This window comes from Panicum hallii, chromosome 7 (genome assembly GCF_002211085.1).
Source record: "Panicum hallii strain FIL2 chromosome 7, PHallii_v3.1, whole genome shotgun sequence".
Lineage (NCBI taxonomy): Eukaryota > Viridiplantae > Streptophyta > Magnoliopsida > Poales > Poaceae > Panicum > Panicum hallii.
The window spans coordinates 16483838-16495191 of NC_038048.1; the positions used below are offsets into that span (position 1 = coordinate 16483838).

General features: G+C 48.1%; 1 protein-coding gene across 1 annotated transcript; it reads right to left on the reverse strand.

The window, feature by feature from the left end:
- Positions 1-2948: 2948 nt before the first annotated feature.
- LOC112900504 (ABC transporter B family member 19-like) lies at positions 2949-8427 on the reverse strand. Its single transcript, XM_025969364.1, has 9 exons — positions 7507-8427; positions 7352-7406; positions 7104-7279; positions 6840-7004; positions 6398-6693; positions 5954-6270; positions 5640-5863; positions 3645-5549; positions 2949-3296 (listed from the first exon to the last, which is right to left on the reverse strand). The coding sequence occupies exons 1-9, from the start codon at positions 8425-8427 to the stop codon at positions 2949-2951; spliced, it is 4407 nt and encodes a 1468-aa protein (XP_025825149.1).
- Positions 8428-11354: the final 2927 nt, after the last annotated feature.

The following is an 11354-nucleotide window of genomic DNA, read 5'->3' on the forward strand; positions in this document are numbered from 1 at the left end:
TATTCTAATCTCGCACAGACAAAAATTTACAATTATTGATCTACTGCTGCCCTCCTGGAATCTGGAATTTGGATTTATTATATCAATGCAAATGAGATTTGGATAGAAGGGTACATTCTTTAATTTAGATATAAGAAATATTTTTCTATCTAAAATAAAAGAATTTTCTGATTTACTGCTATATCCAATTTATATAATTGATATAGCATTTAATTGCTACCATTTAGCAAAATGAAACACACCATATGCATCCATCTTTCGTCTCAGGAATCTCACGGGATAGAGATATAGTATAAGAAATAGACTTGTCTGAGGAAATCTCCAGCTGGGTGGCGGAGTGCACCCGCCTAATCCTAGTCTAGGATGAGTTTGGGGGAAGTCAAGGAACGCGAGATCAAGGGGTGGATGAATACGGAAAGCATACAAGGATTTAGAGTGGTTCAGGCCGCCGGAGCGTAAAACCCTACGTCCACTGTGTGTTGTAAGTTTCGGAGTCTCTGAATCCTTCAGACCCTAAGAGCCCTTTTTCTCTACCTTGTGTTCTAACGAGCGCACTCTCCCTTTTATATGCTCAAGGGGAGCGCGTACACTGAGCGGGGCCCCGAAAGATGGGCCTAGCTACATATTAAATAACATACATATCGGAGCCTTTATGCCACAGATTCGGAAATCTTCCTCTCCAGCTCATCCCTATAGTCCTCGATCGGGAAGCTGATGTGCATATCTTCTACCAGGGTATGGTCATGTACTGTCTTACCGACACAGTACCTGCTGTCAGTGACATGCATAGTGGAAAGTCATGCTGTCACTGTTGGGTCCTTTCCCGCTGACGGGCGAAGGGGTCGTATTGACCTGTCGTGCTGTAGCTTCCGTGGACACTGTAGCAGCGTATGCCGCAGCCCTCCTTCAGCAGATCATAATTACCCTTTGCTCAAGCGCGCGGCGCTGTGATGTGACAACACGCCGCCTGCCTTCGTACGCGGTGTGGTGATGCGACGTGCCGCCTCGGTAACAAGCGGGCTTACCATGGTGTCAGTCATACCTGCCCAACGTGTCAGTGGGCAGCCCACGCCCCGTCACGGGCACGCGCAGCCCACCTACCCGCATTTAATGCGGTAGTTGGGTTGGCGTCCCGCAGAAGGCTTACTGCCACCGGACACATGGCACACATGGCAGAGCTGGCTTAGCAGCCACTTCCTCTAGGGCACGTGGCAGCACCGGACCTCCTCCCCGGAGGGATGGGAGGTCCGAGCCCCCGAGGCCGGCCCGGGTGCACAGGCCCCCAGGGGGTCCGGCTTCCACACGTGGCGGCACCGGACCACCCCGCGGGGGTTCGGGCCCGTGGTGGCCGTTCCTGAGCACCCTGTCCTCGTGGGTACGCGGAGGCGCCGGTCCTGAAAGAGCACGGGGTGAGGTCTGGAGACCGTGTCCCCAGCTGTCATGCCCAGACCGTTCGCCCCATCACCCAAAGGCTTAGGGCGATGTTACGGATAACCTCGCGCCCTTCGGGTTGGACACCCTAGCGGAAGGTACCTCATTCCGTAGATACCGACAAGACTATTTAGTAACTCTAAATGAATTGTGGATACATATGTATCCTTAGCGTACTGAAACGACTGCCATACTAAAACAACTCTTCCCATGTATTTTCTGATCTGCTCCTGACCCTCTTTGTTAGTTTTCTCCTACGTTATTGGTCAGTATTCGGTAATATAGGTTCGTTTGAACTAGAGTTGCATGACTAAGTTGTAATTTTCCTGAATTATTCCATTTCCCAGAAGATTTAATATAGGTAGAAACTGACAATCTCTGATATGTTAATATTTAGATACTTTCTCCAAGAGATCAAGCACAAACCCAAACCAGAAGATCTAGAACCAAGAAACAATTAGTAACTACAGCTATGTATCAGCAACTCAATAATTTTTATCAAAAGATCAAGCACAATAACAACTGATAACTCTGTTGTCGTTGCTTTGAACTAATTTCAATCTGTTCCTGCGCCACCAAAATGTAGAATCTAATTTACAACTTCTCCATGTAGCAGTAATGTAAAGCAATCAAGCAAATGAAAAAAAACGGAACTATCATGATAATTTTAGTACCCAACACAAATATCTCAGCATACCTACACTTCACAGAAATTTAGCACCTGCAACATTACTTTTGTTCATGTTCTCATTTATGTCTTTATATAAGGGTGCCAAGAGTTGGAGCCAACAAACAGCTAAATTGGCAGTTTGACAATGCTTGGTCGTTTCATCTAACTTCCCACTCTTTTTGTAGCAACACATTTAAAACTCGATCCCTTACAATTCGGGAACAGAAATAACTTCATTTTTTTTAGAACAGATCATAAATACCCATGTGTTAGAAATCATAACAGGAATATTTATATTAGTAACACTAAGTATAGGGTCAAGCTGTCATTTTCCTTAGTTTTTCATTCTATGTGCATTCAGAATTTCAGATCATATCCTGATTCCAGCTAAGAGGGGTACAGTCATCTATTTTCTGAGCTCCATTTTGTCTTTACTAACCATTCTGACCACAACCTGAATTGGTATTTAATTCACTCCACTTGTTTTTGGGTGCTCTGGATTGCACCTGCTGCTTTTCATTAGATGCTTAACTACCTAGAAATCGTGTGACGTTGCACATTTAAGGAAAAATAGGCATAACACTACAAGGTCAACCTTTTGTTAAAACTGCAATATCTTTTGTTAAACATAAAAAAACTTTTTTTGAAAGGGGAAATGGTCTACTGGCCGGAAAAAACACGATAGCAGACAATTTGCAAAACGAAGGATACGAAGGATCCGTATGCTGTAGAAATTAATTAACATGTAATAAACCTAAGTATAAATTACTAATACTGTTTGTTGTAAAACATGAATTGATCATCATAATGTCCAAATTGCTGAAATTACACGCAGCAAGAGTATTTTCTAGGCGAACGCCTGCGCTTCGACTTCTGCCTTAACCATGGCAGCGTACAAACCATCAGGATGGTTCGCTAGAAGGTCGTCGTGGCTTCCGAACTCGATGACCCTCCCGTTGCTCACAACAGCAATGCGGTCGGCTTCACGGACAGTGGAGAGGCGGTGTGCCACGATGATAGTAGTTGCACGCCGTGAGACTTTCCTGAGTGCTTCCTGCACATGCTTTTCGGATTCAAGATCCAACGCGCTGCTAGCCTCGTCCAGAAGTAGTATCCTGGATTGCTTGACGATTGCTCGTGCAATTGCGATCCTCTGCTTCTGACCTCCTGACAATTGGACCCCACTCTCTCCAACCTGCAGAAAGTAACAATGGTTCAGCAAACCTTTTTCAGCAATATATATGTGTACAATTAGATATGATCAACACATGGTAAAATTACTGACATGCAAAGTTATGTAGCTTGAGTTCATTTTTAAGCTTATTTTTCTTAATGCAAGTGATTGTCTGTTTTGAAACCTTCACATGATTATTTATTTTTACAAAAGATGTTCTAGGTATCTTATACTGATTTGTTTTAGGAAAATATGAACTACTACAGAATAAGCATGTAAGAAAAAGTTAAAATAAAATTTGATAAAAAGCCTTCTTAAGATTATTTCCTTAAATATCTTATAGTGGATTTGCTAATTAAGATTGCTTACCTGAGTATCATAGCCATCGGGAAGCCCAGCAATGAACTTATGGATGTTGGCCTCCTTGGCTGCATCTTCAATTTCAGCCCACGAAGCCTTTGGGTTGCCGAACCCGATGTTCTCTCTTATGGACCCAGTGAACAGGGCTGGCTCCTGGCCGACCATCGCACACTCCCCTCGGAGCCACTTGAGGTCGAGTTCCCGTACATCAATGCTGCCTACCATCACTTTCCCATCCACCGGGTCGTAGAATCGCTGTACCAACCACACCACTGTGGACTTCCCGCTACCACTCGCACCGACCACCGCAATGGTGCTCCCTGCCTTCACACGCATTGAGAATCCATTCAGCACTGTCACATCTGGACGCGACGGGTATGCAAACGTCACATTCTTCAGCTCTACATCAATGGGCCTCCCATCATTGATTGTTCGCCGCTTGGTAGCATCCTCGTTGATTGTCGGGCGACGCTTCAATATGGACAGTATGCCGGCGATGGCTACTGGTGCACCAGATGTGTCGGGGGCAAGGCCAGCCAGTTGGCCAACAGAAAAGGAACTAAGCACAAGGATGAGGAAGATCTTTGACACGTTACCGAATTTGGACTCGTCTCTCTTTATGAAGAGAGCACCAGCCCAAAGTGTCACCGTGTAGGCGCCATACATGGCGCCTTGCGAGAGCCCGAGGATGATGCCCATGATCTGTGACCTCCTCCGGGCCTTGGACACGGGGGCATCCAGTGCCCGGTTGAAGGTTCGGACGATGTTGCCCTGGGCGCAGAGAGCAGCCACCGTGCGCACGTTGGACACGGCGCCAGCGACAACGCTGCTCGCCCGTGCGTACGTGCCATCATCCGACTTTGGACCGACGTTGATGAGCAGGTTGAGATAACTGGCACCAAGCGTCAACGGAGTGCAGCCCATGGCGACAAGCGTCAATCGCCAGTCCAGCGCGAAACATATGCCGAGCCCCACACCGGCTGAGCCCACAGCCATCAAGAGCACGGCGTACCTGTCTCCGAACATGGACCTGAACGCGATGGCGTCCCGCGCAAGCCGTGTAACTATGACACCCATGGCGTTGTCTTCCTCGTCGAACCACGCTGGCTCCTGCTTCATGATGGCACGGAAGAGGCGGTCGCGGACACGCATGGTGAGCCGAGCACCCGCCCATCCGCACAGACCCTGCTGCCCTGTCATGGTCAGGATGCAAGCGACGCCAAGACCAACCACGGCAACCGCCAGATAGCCCACCTGCCGCTTCATCTTTGACGTGTCGGCGTCAAAGTACACCTCGACGGCCTGGCCCAGAAGCAGCGGGAACACCGAGAACACAGCTCCAGCGTTTATGCCCATCAGAAAACCCAAGATCAGCAACGGGCCTTCCCGCCGCTGGAGCTTCCATATTTCTGAGACACTGAACTTTGCGTCAGCATCCTTCTGGCTCGCTTCTCCGTGGATCATCTGAACACGGTACCGTGACTTGGACATCATAGACATCTCATACCCTGACTCGTCAGTGAAACTGTTGTACATCTCCGTGGTGGCAGTAGCTGGTTTGCTGGGCTCAGAGGCGTCGGACCTGCCACTATCCGACGCGAGCTTCACAAGGGCAGCGTATGGACCGCCCCGAGCCATCAGATCGGCGTGGCGGCCGGACTCCACTACGGCCCCACGGTCGAGCACGGCGATGGTGTCGGCATTGCGGACGGTGGCGAGGCGATGGGCAATGACTACCACGGTGCGTCCGGCTGAAAGGTGGTCAATAGACTGCTGCACCAGAGCCTCAGACTCGGCGTCCAGGGCGCTGGTGGGCTCGTCCAGCAGCAGGATGCGCGGGTCCCGGATGATTGCGCGCGCGAGCGCGATCCGCTGCTTCTGCCCACCCGACAGTTGGGTCCCACGGTCGCCAACCTATAAACGGTAAGCCTTAATCTATAAGAATTGCTAGCTGCAACTCGAGTACGGAGGCTAATGGCATGTCAAAGTTTGCTCACAGCTCACCTGTGTATCATAGCCATCTGGCAGGCCCAGGACGAAGGTGTGAACATTGGCCTTGGTGCAGGCCGCAATGGCCTCTTGCCTCGTCGCGTTCTCCTTCCCCATCATCACGTTCTCTATGATGGAGGTGGCAAATAGGATGGGCTCCTGGCCGACCAAGCCGATCAGTGAGCGCAGCCAACTAAGATTTAGCGATGGCAAGTCCTGGCCGTCCAACGTGATCGTCCCTGCACCAACACCAATTACCAAGAATCACGCACCCACACCAGCAAACATGAAACATTCCATGTAGCTAATTTTCAATGTTTCTGCTTCACCTCGCGTCGGGTCGTAGAACCTTTCCATGAGCGCGAACATAGTGGACTTGCCCCCTCCGCTAACGCCAACAAGGGCCAGCATCTTGGAAGCGGGGATGGTAAGATTCAGGTTGTACAAGATGATGGCCTCCGGCCGCGACGGGTACGTGAACTCCACGTCCTTGAACTCGATCCGCCCCCTCACTGTCGACAATATGCGACCGCCGCTACCGTAGGCGTCTATCTCCGGCACCCGGTCGATGATCTCGAAGACTCGCCCCGCCGCCACCGCCCCCTGTGCGAACTGTGCGTAGTAGGACAGCGATAACGCCAATCCCCTGCGCACGCGGAGGTTGCCAGATTCCAAGGCATTAGCAAAAGAAACATTTCTTGAGGCATGATAGATATATACGCGGCACGTCAAAAATGCTGTCCAAGTTTAATTTTGTTGTTCTATATACATGCCTTCCTCCGACCATGACACCGAAGAAGCAGGCGATGGCGTCGCCACCTTGGATCTCGCCCTTGGCAACCAGCTGCGAGCCATACCACAACGCCAGAGCCCACTGGGAGTAGGTTACTAGGTAGATCATGCCCATACCTGCGCCCTTGGCGAAGCCCATCTTTATACTGATTGGAGCTGCCTTGTTCAGCCACTCAGAGTATTTGTCAGCCAGCCGGTCCTCCATCACAAAGGAAAGGACAGTCCGTATCGAGCTGATCGCCTGCTGGGCCACGCTGCCTGCACGTTGGTATGATGCCTAATACATCACCGAATAAAATCAAAGCAAAGCAAAAAAGAGAAAAAAGGATTATTTCAGTTCAGTACATTTTAGCAATCACCAATCCGTATGTACTACTAGTTGGTCGTTTGAGTGGAGATAATATATATACTGAGCGTGCTGACCTCATCCTTGGCGGTGAGGCCGCCATAGATGGCCTTGTAGGCGATGCCGCAGGACATCATGAGAGGTGTGACAGCGAAGACGGCAAGAGCAATCTTCCATGATTTGGTGAAGCCGGCCGCGTAACCGAAGATGAAGGTGAAGACGTGATGCACAAAGCCTGCCATCTTATTTTGCATATGACAGACAATTAATCACCTTCCCTGTTCATCAGTACCATGCACTAACGCAGAGCTGTTCATTCAGTGTGTTAATTACTTTGTTACCTTCTCTCCCATGACATCCTGGATTTGGGCGACATCACTGGAGATGCTTTGCATCACCTCGCCCGTGCTCACCTCCGTGTCGAAGAACCCAATCTCTTGCCTCAGCACCGCCTTCAGGTACTCCCGTCGTATACGGAGCGCCGACCTCTCGCCAATAATCCTCCAGCACGCGATCTCTGCACGCTCGCAGAGCTTGTCAAGAACATGCGTGCTGACTTGAAAAGGAAATACCAAAACAGCACGCTTACCAAGATAGGCCCCTATCACAACTACCGCAGCAAGGAACACCATGTAAAAGCTGATCTGCAACCAAGGCGGTGTGTAACTTAGCTTCAAAGTAATCTGGTAGCGTGGAAATCTGTGTTATTTTGATTTAGTGTTTATTATCGCACAACAAACTTGCCTGTTTGACATCCGTCATCATCTGTGCCTTATCGGTGTTGATAACCTTGTTGATGAAATTCCCGAACAGATATGAGTACCACGGAAGTGAGCCACCGTTGATTGTGGCACCAACACACCCGAGAACGAGGAGGAGGATGTCTAACGGCGTCGAATACTTAAACAGCCCGGTGATGCTGACAGGCTTTCCGATCCTCACCTCGATCTCACAGTCGCCGTCGTCGTTGCCGTCATAACCATAGCCGTCATCGTCGTCGTAGCGCTGGCTGCGGCTGTATGACGCGATGCTGACGTCGTAGCCAAAGCTAGGCGCGTCCCGCCGCGGCGGAACGTAGAGCTTGTCGTGGTTGTCCCGCGAAAAGGAGACTTCACGGGACATGGTGTTGTTGTAGGTGCCGCTGTGCTTCACCATCCCCTTGTCTCCAGAGTCTAGGCCGGCGGCAGTACGGACGGTGGTGGTCGTGCTGACGATGTCATCGTTGCTGGCAAAAGAAGTGTTGGGCGCCACAACGATGGCCCGGCTCGCATCGGTCACGACACTCTGTAGCTCCAGGCGCTTGCCGCCACAAGCACGGGACTGCCTCGCCACCGATGATCGGTCTCGGTATATTCGTCTGGACCGTGTTGACAAGTAGTAGTCCCTTGCCGTCCGGCGGAAAAGCGCTGGCCCACGCCGGGAGGCAGACTCCGATCCCACCGGTGCCCATGGCCCGATGGCTGCACCGAGGCCGTGCGGCTGCGCCCAAGACGTATCCGGTTGCCAGGACACGGAGCTCTGCCACGACATGTCATAGAGGCCCCGGCGTCCGACCAGCACTGGGGCGGCAAAGGAGGTGGAGTTGTCTGCCCTGGTGAAGGAAGAACGCGCGCCTTGCCGGCGATGCTGGTGCGTGCTGGAGCGGGAGAAGGAGAAGTCATCCATGAGAGAACAGCAGGCGGAAGAATCCTAGGCGAATTTGCCAAGCGCCGGCGTTCGGTTTGATAAATAAAGGCTGCCCTCGGCGGCAGCTCCCGATGGTGCTCCGCGACTTGGACGGGAGCGCGACTTCTGCCGCACCGCCTTAGGAAACAACGAAGCTTGTAGCGTTGCAACTGGCAAGTTGGTGCCATGCCACGAGCGTCCCTCGGCTCTCACACACTACAGCAGCAATATTCGTAGACTCACGTAGAACGGTGAACGGCCGCAAATTTCGGAACTAAGTAAAAGCCTTAAGCCCCGTTTGAACCTTGAAATTGAACTTTATCTAATAATTATAATTTAGATACAAAACTATTAAACTAATATGATATTTATATATTATTGTTGGCCATATGAAAAAGATATTTATATGCTATATTTGTACTATGGAGAAATGAGGCAAAGAGTATGCTATAAGTTACATAACTTGGTGCTGTATATACTAAATTTCTATCTCCCACTTTATGAATTTTGGATAGGGTTATATGTAAATTTTGAAAAATAGTTGGAAAATGGTGGAATATCATATTGTAAACCAAGTAGTCTAGTTTATTAAGTACATTTCAATTCCTCCAAAATGAGAGAAGCCAAACGGCCCATTCGATTTTTAGGTGGAATATTGAAATCAGTAAACCATTTTGAGGTTTGGAGCTGATAAATGTATTGCGTACAATATAGTTAACTGTTGTCTTTCGTACTTACTTTAATCGTCCTTCTCTTTCCGAGAGAAAAAAAAGGAAAACATTGATCTCTGTTGGGTGTACGCGTGGTCAGATCCCGCCACCATTTGTTACAACAAGTGTACGAAAACTTTTACCCTTCTCAATTAATTGATGAACCACATCTCATACATTACAAGTGCCTGAAATTGAAAAAATTCTAACATTTCAGGAGATCCAATGCCAACACGACGATGAATCTCAGTCCATGGTGTTCTTCAAGACCAACGATCATAGTTTCTTGAGAAAATTCTGTATTCAAAACCAGAAAAGTTGAGAATTTTTCATTTGACACTAAAAATTTTTAGCTTCCCTTTTTGACACTGAGTTAAACTTTCATTCCCTATTTGACACTTCTATCCATTCTCTCTGTTATCTCACACGAACGCTAGTGTGTGGACTCTTGCTTCTCTTTTCTAGCCTAAAACAACTATCAAATCACCTCCAAAATTTATGAAACTTTTTTCGCCGGAAATGATTGATACAACCCTAGAAGAAAATCTTTCGCTCTTGGTAGGTTAGGCGATGGTGTCAGTTCACATGGTGGTGCGGGCAGCGATGGCTGTGGGCGGCATTGGATCCGTTGGTGGGTGGGGAGAGGGCGGGAGTTAGGGAAGACAAACCAGCTGAGCTAGTTTCCCAGGCAGTGTCGCTGAAACAGATCTGGCAGTGAAAGTGCCACTATAGACAGCAGCAAGATGGAGTCCATTGGGGAGCGGATGGCTACGTGATTTGTCGCAGTAGAAACAGATGGGGAGAGGAAGAACAAAATAAATAAGTACCCGGATTGGTTTGGTTGGTTTCGGAGGGATGACAACATCGATAAACCCTAATTGAAGAGCAATGTTCCATCTCTTTTCTCCAAATCAACCGTTTGCAGCTTGTATTTGTTCACCGCTGCATTAACTTAAAGTTCACTTTCTTCGTGGCGTTTAAGAATTTCTACAGGATCGACTAATCAATTTTTATACATGTTTAGTGCATAAATATAACATGAATATATTCTTATTTTAAAGAACTTTTGATATGACATTAAATTAGTAGCAATCGATAATATATTGGAAGAATAATTTGTGGAAAAATTTCCCTCAAAAGACTTCTTAAAATTTTAATACGCATGAAATAAACAAACAGAGCCACGTATTGAACGGTAAATATGTCAAGCCCGCATGAAATGAATTAGCAATCCATGATGTCCTGTAAGAAAATTCGATGAAACAACAAACAGTAGTAGTATTTATACATGCTTCGTCGTGTGTGCATACCATTTGCAAGACAGCGCGAGCTCTGACCTAGTGTTCGGGAACTTATTCCAAGGATTCAATAGTTAACATGTGTAGCCTGCATGAAATTATTTTGATGTGGCCACCAAAGCTGTGAACAACGCACTAACGGAAATTTTTATAGGGTTGTTGCTTGGAAGTTCAACAAATTCTGACCAAGAATATCATCTTATTCTATCACTTGTCTGCAGCGGGATCTGTTGGCCTAGGTGGGGCAGTCTGTGACCAATCCAGCCATTCGCCACGATCCCTCACCATATAGCCAAGAAAATCCGTCCAAAAGAATTTTTTTCCTTTCATGTCTCTGTAGAAAGGTGAGTAGTGTTTGTTTCCTTGCGTAAGGGGCTATGCCTCTCTCTCCCCCTTCCAAATGGCAAGATACAGCATGGCGCAGGTTGTGAGATATGTCTTGCTTTGAGGAATGCAGACATGCGGATTTGGTTATTAGTTTAGAAGAAGGGTCACAACTCAGTCATGTGATCATGTCATAGAAATCATCACCACCCAAAAGTTTAACATCATGATAGAATTGTTTATATGGCTCATTAGGTAGTAGACAGCTACGTGGGAATCGAATACAAACAATCGTTCCAACGCTTCCAGATGGAAAGCTAGGAACGTTTGAACATTCGCTGCTAAATGCAGGCCCGTTTAATACTGGTTGCAGCGATCGATACTAAATGCGCATGTGGCCGGTGGATTCAAACCCACGACCTCCGGTGTTGCATGTAGCTTTCTTTTGAAGTAACCCGTTGAGAACCGTTTAGTACTGGGCCAAAACACCGACCGGTACTAAATGACACCCTTTAGTACCGGATGGTGTCATTGACCGGTACTAAATGGCCATGCAATTTTAGAATCAGGCCAAAACAGCAATCAATACTGAATT

Bases quoted from the DNA above. Each gene is read 5' to 3' on its own strand.
- LOC112900504 (XM_025969364.1), bottom strand. From the start codon at position 8,427: ATGGATGACTTCTCCTTCTCCCGCTCCAGCACGCACCAGCATCGCCGG. The intron at 5,864-5,953 runs GTGAAGCAGAAA...GTGTTGGTGCAG, and splicing joins GTTCTACGACCCGACGCGAG to GGACGATCACGTTGGACGGC. The intron at 3,297-3,644 runs GTAAGCAATCTT...TACTTTCTGCAG, and splicing joins CCGATGGCTATGATACTCAG to GTTGGAGAGAGTGGGGTCCA.